General features: G+C 40.8%; 1 protein-coding gene across 12 annotated transcripts in view; it reads left to right on the forward strand.

Annotated features, from left to right (window-relative positions):
* The window catches only part of ST3GAL6 (ST3 beta-galactoside alpha-2,3-sialyltransferase 6), an 88930-nt gene that overhangs the window by 30157 nt on the left and 39267 nt on the right, over nucleotides 1-19506 (forward strand). For 9 of the 12 annotated variants that reach the window (XR_825456.1, XM_010841936.1, XM_010841926.1 and 6 more), the window contains exons 3-5: nucleotides 11205-11293; nucleotides 13474-13573; nucleotides 18244-18321. Coding sequence is in view for 10 of the 12 variants with exons in the window: in XM_010841936.1 (XP_010840238.1) it covers nucleotides 13485-13573; nucleotides 18244-18321 (167 nt within the window). In the remaining 2 variants the exon portion in view is untranslated. Of the gene's footprint in view, nucleotides 1-6343; nucleotides 6884-11204; nucleotides 11294-13473; nucleotides 13574-18243; nucleotides 18322-18486; nucleotides 18557-19506 lie in introns of those variants that run through there. The other 3 variants (XM_010841934.1, XM_010841935.1, XM_010841937.1) reach the window with 3 other exon arrangements.

A 19506-nucleotide genomic window follows, 5' to 3' on the forward strand; every position in this document is an offset into this window, starting at 1 on the left:
TTTCTGCCACAAGGGTGGTGTCATCTGCATATCTGATATTTCTCCCGGCAATCTTGATTCCAGCTTGTGCTTCTTCCAGCCCAGTGTTTCTCATGATGTACTCTGCATAGAAGTTAAATAAGCAGGGTGACAATATACAGCCTTGACGTACTCCTTTTCCTAAGACTGCAGGGTTATTACTGTGTACCCACGATGGGCCGGGAATCAGGCTGAAGGAAAACCCACATAAAAATGTTCTCCTGAGCTGCCAACTCTGCTACTTATGAGTGAGGTCACTTTTGGCAAGTCTTTACTTTTTTTCTAAATCCTGTCTGCTTCTCCTGTTATGTGGTGACATAAGACCTTACTCTGCCTGAATGGCCTGAACTCTTGCAGTTTTTCTAGCTCTAAGATCTATAATACTTGGGTTCCAGTTGTGAATAGCAGTCATTGGAAATGTTGTTGTGATTATTTGGCAATTCAGTTGGCCCTTTTAGGTAAATAAGGTGATGAAGAATGAAGTGTCTGTCCCTTAGGTGTAATCTGAGAGAAATCCTATATATTTTCTCTGAGGCTGTAAACAATATAGGAAAGAAAATGTCTGGGAATTTACAAAGAGACTGCAAACATCTCCTAGAATGGTGAACAAAATTTTTCTCAAAGCCATTTATTTTCAGAGAGTCCTCTAGTTTGTTCAGACAAAATTCTGTTGATTAGAAATTTTCAAAGATCAAGCCCAAAGGACTCTTAAAAGTGGTATTATGGAACTTAGAACGAGCTTCCAGTTCCTCTCAGACTGCTTTTTGTGAAGCCCTGATCCTCTTCATGGGATCTAACTCCTTTTTCCTTGGACCTGCTCCAGCAATGCTTCTCAAACACGCAGATCACTGGGGATCTTGTTAAAATGCGTATTTGATTCTGTGGATCAAGGAGTGGAGCTGAGATTCTGCATCTCTACCAGGTTCCCAGGTGATACTGAAACTGTTAACCAATGAGGGTTCATGAGCCTATAGTGAGGCCAGATAACTAAATGTCAGATTTTGGAGCAGAGAAAGGTTTATTGCAGGGCCAAGCCAAGAGAATGGGTGGCTTGTGCTCAAAACCCCTGACCTCTCAGTTTATTTGGGGGGAGAAGTTTTTATAGGTAAAATATGGGATGAGAGAGGCAGGGTGTGTGACTTTGTTCTGATTGGTTGGTGGTGAGGTAACAGGGTATGTTCCAGGAATCTTGTGCTGAGCCTGAAGTTACCATCTTATGCCTGGGTGGGATGCTGTAGTTTCTGCAGAAGAACTCAAACATGCATCAGTTCAGTTCAGTTCAGTCGCTGAGTCATGTCCAACTCTTTACAGGAGTGAGACCCTGTGCCACCCAAGGGAGGCGTTTTAGGGATTGAAAACTGTAGAGACTAGAGAAGACTGGAAGGAAATTAAGTTCAGTTCAGTTCAGTTCAGTTGCTCAGTCATGTCCGACTCTTTGCGACCCCATGAATCGCAGCATGCCAGGCCTCCCTGTCCATCACCAACTCCCGGAGTCTACTCAAATTCATGTCTATTGAGTTGGCGGTGCCATTCAACCATCTCATCCTCTGTCCTCCCCTTCTCCTCCCACCTTCAATCTTTCCCAGCATCAGGGTCTTTTCAAATGAGTCAGTTCTTCACATCAGGTGGCCAAAGTGTTGGAGTTTTAGCCTCAGTATCAGTCCTTCCAATGAATATTCAGGGCTAGTTTCTTTTAGGATGGACTGGTTGGTTCTCCTTGCAGTCCAAGGGACTCTCACGAGTCTTCTCCAACACCACAGTTCAAAAGCATCAATTCTTCGGCTCTCAGCTTTCTTTATAGTCCAACTCTTACATCTATACATGACTACTGGAAAAACCATAGCCTTGACTAGATGGACCTTTGTTGGCAAAGCAATGGCTCTGTTTTTTAATATGCTGTCTAGGTTGGTCATAACTTTTCTTCCAAGGAGCAAGTATCTTTCATTTCATGGTGCAAGCACCATCTGCAGTCATTTTGGAGCCCCCCAAAAATAAAGTCTACCACTGTTTCCACATCTATTTGCCATGAAATGATGGGACCGGATGCCATGATCTTAGTTTTTTAATGTTGAGCTTTAAGCCAACTTTTTCACTCTTCTCTTTCACTTTGATCAAGAGGCTCTTTAGGTCTTCTTCACTTTCTGCCATAAGGGTGGTGTCATCTGCATACCTGAGGTTATTGATGTTTCTCCCAGCAATCTTGATTCCAGCTTGTGCTTCATCCAGCCCAGTGTTTCTCATGATATACTCTGCATATAAGTTAGATAAGCATGGTGACAATATATAGCCTTGACGTACTCCTTTCCTTATTTGGAACCAGTCTGCTGCTCAATGTCCAGTTCTAACTGTTGCTTCCTGAACTGCAAACAGGTTTGTCAAGAGGCGGGTCAGGTGGTTTGGTATTCCCATCTCTTTAAGAATTTTTCACAGTTTGTGGTGATCCACACAGTCAAAGGCTTTGCAATAGCCAATAAAGTGGAAATGATGTTTTTCTGGAACTCTCTTGGTTTTTCAATGATCCAGCAGATGTTGGCAGTTTGATCTCTGGTTCCTCTGCCTTTTCTAAAACCAGCTTGAACATCTGGAAGTTCATGGTTCACATACCATGAAGCCTGGCTTGGAGAATTTTGAGCATTACTTTACTAGCATGTGAGATGAGTGCAATTGTGCGGTAGTTTGAGCATTCTTTGGCATTGCCTTTCTTTGGGATTGGACTGAAAACTGACCTTTTCCAGTCCTGTGGCCACTGCTGAGTTTTCCAATTTTGCTGGCATATTGAGTGCAGCACTTTCACAGCATCATCTTTTGGGATTTGAAAGAGCTCATCAAGCGTGCATAATGACGTATATTCCTTGAGGAGGAGCCAGGACACTGCCCTGAGGCTGCACTGTTGTTTCTTGACTTCTCCTCCTCGTTTCTACATCCCCTCTCTGTCCTGGTTAGTGACTGTTTGCCCTTTGAAACTCAGGGGTCTGTTTCCTACAAACAGAAAGTGGGAGACACAGGAAGGATTTATACCAGGGAGGGCCCCATGGGGTCCTGCTGGTTTTTGAACCACACTCTGAGGAGCTGGGATCTAAAATGTTTCATTCTACTTACCACAGAAGATAATCATACTCCTTTTGGAACAACGTAACTTCTCTCGCCAGACCAGGAGCTCTGTTCACCATGTCTTGAAGTAGAGCACACATCAGTAATAAGTGTTCAATAGTAGTAGGGTAATCCGTTCTTACCCATGTCAGTGATTTGTATGGTTCAGTGGCATCAGTAATGCGAATTGTTTATAGATAGAGGATTTTCCTTTTAACTGAGAGATTGAAGCAAATAATCTTCATGTAAGTTAAGAAATACCTTTACTATGTGACCCATGATAACATGTGTATACCCAAATCCTTAATTTTTAGTGTAGTGATTCTGAAAACTGAAGTCTCTGAAAACTGAAGTCTCTGTGCACCAGTGTCAAATTGAATCTGAGAGACAGAGTTTTGGGTGAATTTAAAAGGAAGAGCTTTATTACTTTGCCAGGCAAAGGGGAACAGAGCAGTCTTGTGCTCTGAAAAACTGTGTATCCCCTCCTGGAGGGGTTTGGTGAAGAATTTTATGGCAGTGATCCAAGCGTATGGTTGCTGATAAGGATCTAGATGTGTGCAGGTCCTTCACTCTTTTAACCTGGTCTCAGGGTCTCCTTTGTATCTGCATCCTCTTCCTTCCCTAATTAGCAACTGTTTGAATTTGCTCTTTAAAACTCAGGGAAGGCCACGGAGGCTGGAGGCTGGAGGGTGTTCCGTACAAACAAGGAAAGGGGTGGGGGCACAGGAAGGCCTCTGTGCCCACGAGCGCACAGGGTCCTGCTTGGTTTCAGTAGCTGTATTTATATAATAGTAACTAAATGTCTGTTAACTGGTGAATTGATAAACTGTGATTATGGTATGGACATAAAATGGAAGCGATGTCATCTAATTTAAAAAGTATACAACCTAAAAGTTGAGAATTATGTTTTATTTGGTGGCCTTTCTGAAGACTGTAACTGGAGAGACAGCCTCTCAGATAGCTCTGAGGAACTGTTCCAAAGAGGTTAGGGAGGAGCTAGGATATAGAGGAGTTTTTGCTAAATTAAAGGACTTCCCTGGTGGCTCAGATGGTAAAGAATCTGTCTGCCATGCAGGAGATCCAGGTTTGATCCCTGGGTCAGGAAGATCCCTGACCTTGCCTGGAGAATTCCATGGACAGAGGAGCCCTGTGGGCTATAGTCCATGGGGTCACAAAGAGTCAGACATGACTGAGCAACTAATGCTTGCTTTGCTAACCAAACAAACAAACATAGGTGGATATCAGAAAATTACTGCTAATCACAAAAGGGACATCTTAAGTTAATGATTTTGGTGCTTTTCTGTGTGTGGGAAGATGCAAAGTCTGGGCTCATTGAAATTACTCCTTTGATAGACATCTTAACTGTTGAGGACCCATATCCTGTTTTTCTCCCTCTCAGGGTGTGCTGTCAGAGGTTTTAGGGGTGATAGAGGGAGTGGGGACAGTGGCTGCAGTGGCCGATGGTTTGATGGTGGGCAACCGTGTTGTTTATTGGGATGGCAAGCAACATTTTTTCCCTCACAATAAGGAAAAGGAAGGAATTCCTGGTAGAAATAATGACATGGGCAATTTTTTTCAAAAGCATTATGCTAATATACATAAGCCAGAAATAAGATATGACCTATCTGATTCCATTTATATGGCCTTTTAGAGAAGTGAAACTACAGTGGTAAACAGATCAGGGGCCAGAACCTGGGGGAAGAGAATTGCCTCCAAAGAGGGACGCAAGAACTTTCAGACTTGATGGAAATGATTTTGGTGATTGTTACACGACCTTACAGGTTTGTCAAAGCTCATGAAATTGTATACTTAAAAGTGGTGGATTTTATTATAATTTTTTCCCTGTACACAGTTAATCTTAAAAATTGGCCACATCATTAACCTGTTAACAGTACCTCTTACTCATAGAGTCTACCAAGTCAGTGGAGCATTAATATAAGTAGAGAAAATTTCCACTCTGGGAGAAGAAATGAGTCTCTGGGAGAAAATATGAATGAACAGTAGGAACATAAGAAGTTCCCTTAAAAACTTCTTTGTTTATTTTCAACAAAGCTGAGTCTCAGAGGAGAAATCTTGAAAACAGGAGCTTCAGTTCATTTATTTTTAACATCTAGTATAGTATACTATTAGCTGAATGATTTTGGTGTGTCCTGTTACACTATTAAAAACACCAAAATTCTGCTGATAAGTCATTTCTTTTTATATTCTTTGCAGAGAGCATACCCAGTTTAGGGGGCAAGATTTGGTCATCTGCTTTGGCACTGAGGACTTAGCTTTTATTGGGTAAAAAGATATGTCTATACATCCTAGGGATGAAATCTGGGGAAAGCATTGGCTTTTTCGAAGGATTGAAAGAGGAGGTATGTGTATGCATATAGGAAATAGCTGCATAGCATTGTATAGCAGAAGAAACGAGGGGAAGAAGAGAAAAAAAATGATACATATTCTTCTTCTGCTATGAACAAAATGCTGTTTAGAAATCAGCCAAATGTATACAGTTGTTCCAATTTGTTGAAACTGTACAAATCTTTTGTAGGGGGAAGTGTCCATAAATCAAACTATAATTTTCTGTTTATTTACTCAGTAATATCAGATTTCCCTCCTTAATTTGTTTTAAATAACAGTAGCTCAGAACTTCAGATTTCAGTTTAGCTTTTTAAGGTGGTATAATATTACTACTTAATTTTATAGGTATTATTCTTTATTTTAAAATTATGGCTTATTGAACATTTTCAGATCCTTCTAGTAGAAATCTGATCAACCAGATTTACTAATTCCTTAAGATTTATCTCTTTGTGAATTGAACAGTTTTTCATATTATATTATTTCTAAGTATATTTTAATAGATGCATACTTTATCATTCCCTTGCTTAAAAAGTTAAGTGACTATATTAAGTTCATGCTGTTATAGTTATAAAATACAGTGATTATAGTTTTTCAGAATGTACAATTTAGAAGTTTCCCATAATGTATAGAAAGATCTCTTGAGTGGGAATGCTAACATCCCTGCTTTCATCATTGTGTGTGGAAAGAGCTTAGGGCAAGGCTGGCCATTTTTTAAGTACTTAATAAAAGTGAAAGTGTCAGTTGCATCGGACTCTTTGCAACCCCATGGACTACAGGAATCCATCAGGCTCCTCTGTCCATGGGATTCTCTAGGCAAGAATGGAGTGAGTAGCCATTCCCTTCTCCAGGGGATCTTCCTGACCCAGGGATCGAACCCAGGTCTCCTGCATTGTAGGGAGATTCTTTACCATCTGAACCACCAGGGAAGTTTCTTAATGAAGTGTGCTGTTATTTATACCATCATCAGCACCAAAGGGTGGAGCTTCTTGGTGTATAAATGAGGGGACACATTTGGATTGTGCCATTCATAATAAGGACCATTACTTGAAAGAGGGGCAGTAAATGAGTTAAAGAGAACTGAGGCCTTTCCGCCCATCACTACAGAGTCCTGTGTGTCTCCTTTAAGGCTTGGACTCTGTGGAGATGGCTGGATCTAGGAGGCTTTGGGGGCCCATGGGGCTGGACTCAGAGACCTAGACATCAGGGCAGAGATGGAGCTGCTACTCATGCTCACAGGGACATGTAACCGCAGAGGAGTTACAGGCTGAGCAAGCAGTAAACACAAAGAGGAAGGAAGGAAGGATGTAAGATCTGTTGTCAAGTTGAGACGGTCTTGGGTGTCATCGTGAGCTGTGGTCTGGTGGAGCCCTGAGTGAAGAAGGACCTCTACCAGGGTTGAACGGACACAGGCTGAGAGCAGGGCCAGTTGGTAAGATTGTTGAGACGAGCCTTGAACAGGGGCGGGCAGCTGAGAGGAAACTTGTGGTTGAAATTCTGTCTGCACAGGGTTCTGCGGAGCCAGAAGGGATGTCCTTTTCTAACTTGCACAAGGATGCAAGTTATTTAGTGTTTTTGTTGAGCACTAGTATGCTGGGTGAGAGCAGAGGCAGAGCAGCAGCACAGCAAGACATTGGTCGCTGGCGAAACAGAGGGCGTCGGGACGAGAGTGGATGAGGACACGGTTTAGGATGCTACTTACTTAAAATTGGAAGTTTGGTTGCTGGGCTCCTGGGTTAGTTGTGAGAGAAAGAAGAATGCAGACCCTGGAAAACTAAGGTGTAATTCAGGGACCTGGCAGCAGGAACTCAGGCCTGGTGAATGACATGTTCAAGGTCAGCGTGGGATTAGTAAGAACCTGACCAAACTGTTGAGCTGCTGCTGAAGGCTTCTCAAGTTCCTTTGGGCCAGAATCAGTCTCAGAGGTTGGGGTGGGACTGAGCCTCAGATGGGCTCAGGGATGTGTCTGCATCTGGGCCTGGAGGGCACTGGGTGTACAGAGGCCAGACAGGCTGGGTCCATCCACATGGGGAAGCATGATTCTTCCCTGAAGTCATATAATATTGACTGAGATACCCACGGGGTTTTTGTACTTAGGGAATAGAATGCTGTGTCCAGAATTACTGCCGAATATGCTTTTATCTAACTGGTGGTTGGAAAAACAAGCCCCTTTATATTCGAAAAAACATTAGGAGAGTCTAAAAAAAGAAGAATCTGACATTTTCAAGTGTCATTCCGTAGGGTTTTTGTTCAGTTTTTGTAAGCAACACTGTTATGGTTCTCTGGGGCTCAAGGAAGCACCTTGAAATAAAAACCCTCCAGTTTGAATCTTAAGCATACTGAAGTTTGAGAATCACTGCTCTAGGACACTTGGAGGAAAAAATAACAGGTTTACTGAAATCCAGAAGAATGGGGTAGGGAACAACAAGGTTGTGAATAGTAGAGTTTTATTTCAGCACAGCTTTTGACTATGAACTTGATCTCCATTTCTCCAGTTCCTAGGATTGTCACTGCATAGGGGGATGGCAGGATGGACAGATTAGACCTTGTGTAGTGCTTAGTCTGGTATCAGAAGGATAGACCTGCACCCATTCATAAAAGCTCATATCTGGAGAGCAACAGTACAGTGTGTGAACTCTGGTCTGATAGATATGGGTTTGAGACCTGTTCTGCAGTTTATCAGCTCAGGAAAGTTGCTGTTTCTCTGAGCTTCAGTATGCTTATTTGTGAAATGGGAGATACGAGTTTACTATAGCCCTTACAAGGTGATTGTGAAGATTACATTAGATAATATACCAAAAGCATTTTATCAGGGGCCTTGACACATATATAATACATATATATCTTAATGATTCTAATCAACCATTATTCACTGGGCATTGGCCATGTGCTGAGCATTTTGGGTAAAAAAATTAATACAGAACATCTAGTTATGAGACCTGGAACTCCATTCATTGACTGTCTACTTAGCGTCTTCTGTGTAACATGTTTTGTTAGATGCAGATACATACATGGAAATAAAATGATGGGCAAGTCCTGCTCTCATGGGTCTTGCCATCTAGCGGGGTCATCATTGTAACGTCTGTTATGGTCTCTGTATCAGTACATTTGTTATTTGTTTCCTCCGTGGTTACCTTGAGAATCCTAGAGCAATGATTCTCAAATTTTAATTTGGGTCAGCATAAGAATCAGACTGGAGGGCGCTTGTTTGAATACATGTCCCCAAGCCCCAGAAACTCAGGTGTAGTAGGGGCTGAGGAAAGTGCATGTTAACAAGTTGTCAGCTGGTGCAGACCCTTGACCCTGCCATATCGCTTTGGGGAGCCTGCCCTGCAGCCCTCTCCCATCCACTGTGTCTGAATTTGCATTTTGGAACTCTGCCCACCAATGGAGCACTCTCAGGAAGCTGTGTGTCTGAATTTTCTCGTTTGGGTTCCCCTCATGCCTTTTGTCTTGATAGATAGGCATAGAACTGTGAAAAGCAATGGCCACACTTAGTCTGCTTCTGTTTCTTACACCATGTGAGCTGGGACAACTCACCCCGAGAAACTTTCAGTTCCTTCATTCATCAAGGAAATGATACCTGCACATCCATTTATCAAGCTTGTTTTGAGCCTTAAGTGAAGTGATGGCATACAAGCTTTTTATGAACTTAAAAAATATTAATTATTAAAGAGAAGGAAAACCTGTTGCCTAGATTGAGCCCACTTTGGTATATGTAGTGTGTGCTCAGTCACTCAGTCCTGTCTGACTCTTTGCGACCCCATGGACTCTAGCCCACCAGGCTCCTCTGTCCATGGGATTTCCCAGGCAAGAATACTGCAGTGGGTTGCTGTTTCCTACTCTAAGGGATCTTCCCAACCCAGGGATCGAAACCCAGTCTCCTGTATTGGCAGGTGGATACTTTACCATTGAGCCACTGGGGAAGCCTCTGGCATATGTAGATTACTCATCCATTCAGTTATGTATCATGATTTGAGAAGAAATAAGCATTTGATCTCTGCCAGCGATTCCTGCTCTCCCTTGAAACTCTACTCACACTGTAGGTGAATAATTGATTTATGGTTTAAACTTTGTAAGGGTATTTTAGGGACCCTGGTCTTATTAATAGTGGCATCTGCAGCCAAGAATCTGCTATGTATTGTTTAATGTCAGGATTTTGAAACTTGTTTTGGTTATTGGAGCTATGTTGAAGGGCTTTGTTTCCCTTTAAACCAGGCACTCTGTGTTAAATCCTAACTGGTGTTGCTTTGAATCTTTGGCTTAAAGCAAAATGGTTGTGTCATTTATAGACTTACAATTAGAGACTTCACTTATTTCTGCAAGTTTTTTCCTGTGAGCAAGCAGAAGAACTCAACATGCTTATCACACGGATATCCTGGCTGTCCCCAGTTTGCTTCGCAGCTTGAGTATGGATGCTGTGAGTTGCCCATGACACATGAGAGAGTGAAAAAGCTTCCAAAATTTTTCTGAGTTGGTGTACACAGTGACCCTTCATGAGTAGATTCATTTTACATTTTGAAGGGAAAAAAATGTTTCTCACCCTTCTTTGGTTTCAACTAAACAACGAACTGGTGAGGCAAAAACAACAATCTCACTTACTCATACTTCCTTGTTCTGTAAAGTAATAGGTAAAATTTCCAAGGAATATATTTTGAGGGACAGGTAAGCAAACTGAATTGAAAATACTGAGTTCTTCCTTTAGACTTTAATGTGCTGCTTTACCTTAGATGCAAATTTTTTTTGATTAATTTTAATTATATTTGACTGTGCTGGGTCTTCACTGCGTGCAGGCTACTCTCTAGTTGCAGTGTTCAGCTCTCTGATTGCAGCGGCTTCTTTTGTTGTGGAGGGTGGGCTGGCTTGGACTTCAGCAGTTGCGGCTCCTGGGTGCCAGAACACAGGCTCAGTAGTTGTGGTGCGTGGGCTTAGTTGCTCCACAGCATATGGGGTCTTCCCAGATCAGGGATCGAACCTCGTGTCTCCTGTACCAGGGAAGCCCTAAGTATGTTTTTTAAAAAACTGCTGTTACTGGTAAGTGGTATCCTTGTTGAGTGTTTGCATAACTGATGTTACTTTGGATGGAGTCTTAAATATTTGAGTATTTAAACAAATTGTTTGGTGATTATTTTGGCCCATGGTAAAATGCCTTCCAGGACAGTCTTAAGCCTGGTATTCGTAATTTCTAAAACTTTCTTGGTCCAAGTCTAATTTGTGCATTTTAGAACTTAGTTGCTAAACATCGCTGATAACTGAAACCATCAGATATGCAACAAAAAAGGCTTAGTTGCGGTGTATTTTTAGATGAGTCACAGGATATATAGAGTTCCTCAGTGTTCTTTGGAGTTTTTTGTATTTATCCTACATTTGTGTTTGTGTGACGCATGAAAAAAGAAACATTTGCCAGGGCCAGTTCAGTCTGAGGCATGAGCCAAGGCCAGTCCAAGCCAGCTCCCTGTATCCTGTCCGCATGAAGCCTGGCTCATGGCCTCTGGCTAAAGGGTTTAATATGATCACTTCTCTCACATGGGCTTCCCAGGTGGTGCTAGTGGTTAAGAATCTGCCTGCCAGTGCGGGAGACGCAAAAGACACAGGTTCGATCCCAGGGTCTGGGACCCCCTGGAGAAGGAAATGGCAACCCACTCCAGTATTCTTGCCTGGAAAATTCCATGGGCAGAGGAGCCTGGCAGGCTACAGTCCACAGGGCCGCAAAGAGTTGGATACGACTGAGCAGACATTATTCTCTCACACAGGAAGGGGAAGAAGTGGAGCCAGCATTTGCTGCACATGTCCTAAAGGTCAGGCTCGCTGTCTCGCTGTCCTTGTTTCCTCAATAAACTAGGTAAGTGATGCATCCACCATCTTCACTGCCTCATTTTCTTGGGCTTTCACTCTGATCATCCAAAACCTGAGTTTTCTCCATTCCTTGGATTTTTTTTTTTTGCCAATTATTTCTCAAGAAACCCAGAACCATACTTTTTTTTTTTTTTTTTTTTACCCACTGGATGATCATGCAATTTATTTCTTGCTTTTTACCAAAAACTTAAGATGATTTCTAAAATAATGCATAATATGTCAAGACATATATTACAGAGGGATGAGGAAGACAGAATAAAGTGGACAGGGAGGCCTGGGCCCAGGAAGATCTGTGCCCTTCCTTGCTTTACTCTCTCTGCCAGCAGAGGGTGTGGCCTTTGTGCCATGGCTGTGCGCAGTTGACTCTTCCCTTCAGTCCAATAGGAATACTGCTCAGGCTGCCCAATGGGTGGGCCAAGTCTCCCTTTGGTTTTCTCAAACCCATGCACTTGACTGTGTAGGAAACAAAACTCAGAGCTGGCTTTAGTTTTAGAAAACAAACAACCATAAGATATACACGCTTCTTCAGCACTCACTTTCGTGTCCTCAGTTATGCCAGATGCCCATCCTTTTGGCTAATGTGTCTACTGGCCCAAAGAGGATGCTTGTGTGCTGTCACTCCTCAACATGTGAGAACAGTCGGGCTGGAAGAGGAAGACTAATTTACCTACGGCCCTCCCACCCCCAGGCCAGGAATTATGTGGAGTTGGGCCATGATTTCTGTCCTCTGATTTCCAACCAGTGTTGATTGGGGATTTTGTTGCTAAACTGGAAGTATGTGTAAACTAAAGTTTGCTTGTTTAAGGCATTCATTTGCTTCCTCCTGACACAGCCTTTGCTTCTAATTAGTTTATAATAGTGGCATGTGGGGGTGGTGGCTGCATTCATTGCAGTGAGAAGCAACAGCTGACGGCGAGGGTGGCGCGCCTAGCAATCTCCATGGGATCATCACTACAGTTGAGGATCACTTCCAAACAGCCCCGCTCCCTCAATAGCTCCTGAGAGTCTCAACTCTAATTGTGCCCAGAACAATTAATGACACTTGTTATGATGACGTCACATTATCAAGAACAGTTTTGAGTGTAGTCGATTATACCTATAAAGGCAATGGCACTCTTTAAGAATCTAACCAATCACATACATTTCAATAAAATTACAAAAAGAAAAAAGAATCTAACTAGACTCACATGTTCTACACTGCATCGCCCTAATTGAGGTTAGTTTTCTTGGTGGCTCAGATGGTAAAGAATCCGCCTGCCAATGCAGGAGACCTGGGTTCGATCCCTGGGCCAGGCAGATCCTCTCTAGAAGGAAATGGTTACCCACTCCAATCTTCTTGCCTGGAGAATCCCATGAACAGAGGAGCCTGGCAGGCTACAGTCCATGGGATCCCAGAGTCAGACATGACTGAGTGACTAAACACTTTCACACTTTGGACAAGAGTGAGTGAAGTGGTACGTTCAAGTCTAGATGGACCAGAAACCTGGTAAGAGATGCAAAGATGCACTGAAATAAAAACATTTTTAAATTTGTCTTTCACATTTACTTACATGTAGAAGTGAGAACATATTCATATCTGCCTATGAAGCAGAAGTGGAAACTAAAGAAAATGTTTTAGGCTTAAAAAAATCTATTTTGTAAAGGTGTTAAACTTACCTATGCTGTGACATGGTGCATATAAAAGTGTGTAAAAATTGAGGCTATGGTAAATATTTTTTAGTAGTTTTTTCCCCAGTCTTTTAAAGTGAGGAAATGACTTTTAGCTTATATAACATTTAAAAGTCATTTTGAGCACTGATGAAACAAAATGTTTTTTTTACATCTTAAGGTATATATTCACTTTCTCTTGAGAGAGAGAAAATAGATATTTTTTTAAAAAATGGGTATTAAATGGATGTGTAAAATTTTGTTCTGAATGAATTTTTTACTTCTTTAATACGGGAAAGTATTGTTCTAAACATGGATCGTGTTGTGTTGTTTAAAAAAGATGAGAGACAGAAAAAAAAATTCTCTTTCTGCATATTTAGTAGGTGTTTCCAAAATAACAGGCTGACATCAGTTTCTTCTGTTCTTCCCTCTATATGTTTCTTTATTCGATAATGCTTGTAGGTAGGTCATTGTGTAAATCATCTGTGTAATGATCTTGGCTTCATTCCCTGTGTTCAGGTGGGCCAGCCATGAGAGGGTACCTTTTGGCCATCTTCCTGAGTGCTGTTTTCCTCTATTATGTGCTGCATTGTATATTGTGGCGAACAAATGACTACGGGTAAGTCTTATTTTTGCTGCTTAAAAATGGCCCCCGACTGGGTCTTTCACATGGACACACAAATGATATTAGAAGGACCTATTACAAAGCAAATAAACAAACCCTGTAACATTTTGAGCCTTTTCTAGCTTTTCCATTATAAGTTAGAGTTTTACCATCCTATTATCTTATTCATTACAAATAACCGTTTAAATATTGGTAAGCAACATTGGGTTTTCTTTTTTTTTTTTGGACTTTTCAGTGAAGCAGTGCTCTTGATCATCTTTGGGATTCTGATTTATATAATTCATCTTTTTGAATTGATGGAGTAATTCTTAGACTCAGTGGCATTTGAGTCTTCAGTTCAGTTCAGTTCAGTCGCTCAGTCGTGTCCGACTCTCTGCGACCCCATGAATCTCAGCACACCAGGCCTCCCTGTCCATCACCAGCTCCCAGAGTTCACTGAGACTCACATCCATCGAGTCAGTGATGCCATCCAGCCATCTCATCCTCTGTTGTCCCCTTCTCCTCCTGCCCCCAATCCCACCCAGCATCAGAGTCTTTTCCAGTGAGTCAACTCTTCGCATGAGGTGGCCAAAGTACTGGAGTTTCAGCTTTAGCATCATTCCTTCCAAAGAAATCCCAGGGCTGATCTAAGAGTCTAAAATACTGGGATAAGATTGTTGATAAATGTGGACACTTACATATGGTTTCCTTTGTTTAAAAATATTTGCTGAATAGTGATATAGGCAGAATTTGAAGTGACTTTGACTTGAAATATTACATGCAAAATTTGGAGAGGCACAGATAACTTTATTACAGAGAAAACTCCTATATTAAGCTTTTTATCCTTTTCCCTTTTCTATTTTGAAAAGTATTTACTTAGTTTGAATAAACAGATTACAAATAAGAATTAACTACAATATGTGACCTGAATAGAAATGACTGGAACAAATACAACACAGAACTTGATTTCCTTGCACTAGTCGCAGAGCATGTAACAATTGAGAAAGCTTCAAAATCAATTATATTTCTTTGAAAAAGGAGTAATGGCAGTTCCTGATCTATCACAACTAATCAACTTAAATACAAGCTTCCGGACATGAATTTCATGAGTGAACCCACATGATCATTTTTTAAAACAAGGAAATTTTGACAAGTTGAAGTAAAGTAAAATGGTTCATGGCTTCTAAGCAACAGGTTTTGTTTTTTTAAAAAACAGAAGAAAATTCAGAGCAGCATTGTCACAGGATAAATTAATGCTATACTACCATATACAAAATTTTGCTAGAGCTGATTAATTACAATGCAACTTTTCAAATTAAAGCAAAACAAATCCAAAGATTAAAAAAATGATTCTGTCTAATCTGAAAGTGTACTGATTTCTGTAAGTCACAGAGCATGTGATGTAGGGCAGCTACCTATACTTTCCTTGTGATGTGTTTAAAAAAAAAGGGAGGTGCTTCTAAAAGCAAAGAACTTACTGGAATTAGAGACTAAATTGACCATGCAAGTATGTCTCTCCATATGACTGTTGCTGGTGCTTATCAGTGCCAACCAGACATTTCCTTGAGTCACTCTATGACAACTGTCCTTTTGGGATTCAAGTTCACAGTTAAGGCTGGGCTGTTAGGTTGAAAAAAGAGCACTGTTGTCATTTAAGCTTTTATACCTCCCTCAATTTCTTAACACCTGAATAAGTCCAAATACAGGATAGTTAATCATTTCTTTTTCTAGAAACAAATGAAGTCACTTGTCTTTCTTGTTAATTGATGCTTTTTCTGCTTTTTCTCCTGGGAATGATTTTTTTACTTGAAACAGTGAACAGATGAACCTCAGTTTATAGCTAAAAAATAAACTTGCCAAATGTTGCTGATACTAAAAACAGATTAGTTATTGTGGGAGAAGAAACAGATAATCTAGTTTAAACAGTGTATTAAACATTTTATAGCATATAAAATGTTTCTTAGCATTAAGTTTTTGTTATGATGCTACCCTAGGGAGAAACGTTAAGGAAAAAAACTTTCCCGATTATCTTCAATGTAGTTAACAACAAACACCTCTTATAATGGTAATTAATATGAATTTGTTTTTTATGAAGTATTCTAATTTACCAAATTTCACATTTAGGTGGGGTGGGGAGAGAGGCTCTCTCTTCCTAACTTTCCAAATTCTTGAGCTATACTTTGCTTAACTACCATTCCCACCAAGAGTTTCAGACCATTGGTAACCATGCTAGTCTATCAAGAACATTCTAAAATATTTTCTATAATAAAGATAAATAGAAAAGTTAATATACATATTGCTTTATTTTGCAATGTTTGCAACAAACCATGTAAAATTACATGCTTTGAACCAAAAGTATCCTCAGTTACACGAAACGGTTTTTTTAACACTGAGGATGGGTTATTCAAAAATACTAAAATGAAAGCATCAAAATAGATTATATCTTTTTCTCCTCAAAATATATCTTTAAAACTCAGAATTCAGAAATTACTTTGCTTGAGTTTCCCAGAGTTCTGCTCAGAAATTGCCTACTGTTTAGTATAAATGTTTAAAAAAAAAAAACAACTCTTCTGCAAATGACTAGAGCAGAAGAATTGTGATGTGGACAGCAGGTTGGAAAACCCAATTACTTAGCTTGTAAATGTATAACGTAGTTCTGGAGAACAGCTGTCTGTTAGTCTCGAGGTATCCTTTCTTCCTATTGCCAGTCCTTTGGCAAGGAATCAAGTCTTAATGACCTTTAAATTCTGAATGGGTGGTATTATAAGACGTCAAATAAACCACAAAAAACTCCTTCACTTAGACAAAAGTTCAGTATTTTTTGCCAGTGTTTGAATAGTAGATGCTAGATCATGTTTCTAGGTTTTGTTTTACTAAATTAAAAAAAAAATGGTGCTTCTGCATTTGATTTCATTACTGGTTGGTTGAAAAATCATTGTAAGGCTCTTTATGGAAGGAACTTAGGCAAATCATTGTAATGCTCTTTATCGTCGCTGGAAAACTCCAGTGCCAGGTGCATGGGTTTGGCTGTAAGTTTTGAGGTTTTTGGACAACCCGGTTTGATCCCTGGGTGGGGAAGATCCCCTGGAGAAGGAAATGGCAACCCACTCCAGTATTCTTGCCCGGAGAATCCCCATGGACAGAGGAGTCTGGCGGGCTACAGTCCATGGGGTTGTAACAGTTGGACTCGACTTGGTGACTAAACCACCACCACCAATGCGTCAGAGATCTTAGAAGTCTGATCCTACACCACGTGAGGCTCCTACAGGCATCTCTCCCTGTATCTTTGCTCCTTCCTGTCTCTGTTCCACACTTAGTAATGGGAGATAAGAACAGAAGAGAAAGCACGAAGTTGGCTAGATTGCTAATTCCCAACAAATCATATTCTGGCTCACAGGGGAAATGATAAAGAAGACAATGAAAAGGGTCCAAATTCAGCACATTTTTTGGTCATTAGAATTCGAGGCATGTTCATGTCACTCCTAAACTAACACATTACTCCACAGAAAATATGAAATTACTTCAGATGCTGTGAACTTGCTTCCTTAAGCAATAATGAATAATTATTGTCTTTAAAAAAAACACTCAAAGTTTGGCTTCACTGTATCCTCAAACAGTTTGTTTTCTATTTTAATAGACTTGGAAGCCAAGTAATATTTTATACTTTATTTTGTCCTCTGACTATAATTTGACTTTCATGGCTTGGTGTCATATCCCACCATATTTATTTATCTTCCTTACAAGTAAATCAAGAGGTTTTTGCCATTTGGGGTATTTACCAAAGATGAGTCTCTTCAACTAGCCTTATAGTATAGAAACCTAGAATTTTAACTGGGAATTTTGTACTAAAAAAGTTTAAAATTGAGTCAGTCCCTGAAGGGGTTAGGCTATTTCTGTCTGAATCTGATGATTATAGAAGAAAACTGATTGGTTTTCTTTTTTAGGTTAATTCTCCGTACAACTGATGATCATTCCTAGTTTCTCATGTGAAGCCGTTTTCCTCTTTGCCGGCTGCGTCTGGATCCTGCTGCCCCGTCCCCGTCATCTAGCTTCATTGTCATGCTCTGTCTTGTTTCACAATACCCTTTCACATGGTGGAGACAAGTGTTCCATTCAGGAGACACACAAGCACCTAACCTGTGCCAAGAACAGAGGAGAGTTCGCTGTGATGCCAAATAGTGGGACGGTTGAGTCCCCAGGTCACAGGCAGGGGCTACGGAACCTGCCCAGGGCAGCATCTCTCTGGCATTTACTGCCCATAGGTATCCACGCAGGTGGCTTGGAGGACCTTGACAGCCATGTGCATTTCTCAGGAGTTCAGGAACTTCTAAAATATGAGCCAGGTCATGGCTTCCATACTGTGGGAGTCCTAGTTCTTCTTTCTTTATTTTTTTCCTAGTTCTTCTCGAAGGGTCCTTTGAGTCGCTGCTCTCTGACCCTTCTGGGTCACTTGTCACCTCAGCCTTTTTTCCACTCTCTCTTGCTTTATATCCATGAATCCTCAGACATGTCCAGGACTAGGAGAAGTTTCTGTCCTACCTCAGGGGCTACAGTGTGGATTCCTATCCCCTGTCTGAGAAGCCTCTCCCTGGTGATACCACTTGGGTTCCCAGGATACCGTTTGCTTCCCTTTGGGCTGGCTGCCCAGTTCTACTTTCTGACTGACACTATTTTTTGTCTCCTAGGGTGACACCTATGGAAATGAAGCAGAGAAATAAGATCCGGTCTTGTTTATCAAAGCCAGCTTTTGCCTCTCTCCTGAGGTAAAAATACAAAAGAAACCGTGGCACACAAAATGTTAAAAAATGTGTTTGTAATTGTTCTCCACACTTGTTTGCTTTTTTTTCTGTGCAAATCTTAACAATGTAAAATGGATACCCTACATTTAAGGAAGAGCTTGACTGTCCTATGTCTTTTTGTGCTTTTAGTCAGAACTCTGCATATATTTTAAGAAAAGGCATTGAAGAACTCAGTCAGACCAGTTTTCTTTTCACACAGGTGAGATTAGAGAGGTCTGGTTGTCTTTGATCATAAGCGTGCACTGTCCTTTTAGGGTTTTATTTTCCCACCCTTGTTCCCATGTTATTTTCCGCCCTTTTTATTTTGTGGTTTCTTCTGCCTTACCTCTAGGTTAAAGTTTACAGCAGAAATTTTCCTTTCACAAACTTTTAATGAACTTCATAGAATATAAATAATGATTATTGATTATGGTTGTCAGGACTTGAAAAGAATTTACTCTTCCATCCACAAATATTCTCTTATCACCACAGCTTTGATAGAGTGCTGGTCAAAATGCTTCTAGAAATAAATGACAGTCAGGTCTGGGCATGTTGAATTGTGTAAACACATACAAGCTTTTCAGCATTTTTGTCTGTTACGGATCTAAAATTCACATTTTTTTTCCCCTTATTTCCTTATATTACTGTACTGTCCTGTCAACTTAAAAAATATTCACAGCCTAAAAGTTGAGAGTTATGCTTTATGTGGTGGGCATTTTTAGGCTTCAAGTCCAGGAGGCAGCATCTCAAGTAACCCTGAGAGAACTGCTTCAAGGAGGGAAAGCTAGGTTATATAGAAGTTTTGCAACAAAGAGCAGGTAGTCTGAATGTTAAAAGATTATTGTTAATTAAAGAAAAACCAGACATCTCAAGGAATTTAGTGCTTTTCTATGTATGGGAAGATGCAAGAGTCTGGGCCCACTGAAATCATTCCTTTGACATACACCTTAGCTATCTGGGGCTAATGTCCTGTGCTTTCACATCCTGAGTTCCCAGGGGCTCACCAGTTCACTGTCAGTGGTGGCTACAATCACTGATGACTAAGACAGTATTTACTGGTATGGCAGGAAATATTCCATTTCTCAGTACCTTTCCGTGACTGGTTCTTAATCCTTAGAGGCTACCAATTCCTTTAAAATCAGCCAACTCTGGAATGCTTTAGAAACATAA

This window comes from Bison bison, unplaced genomic scaffold (genome assembly GCF_000754665.1).
Source record: "Bison bison bison isolate TAMUID 2011002044 unplaced genomic scaffold, Bison_UMD1.0 scf7180017864168, whole genome shotgun sequence".
In the NCBI taxonomy this organism is placed as follows: domain Eukaryota; kingdom Metazoa; phylum Chordata; class Mammalia; order Artiodactyla; family Bovidae; genus Bison; species Bison bison.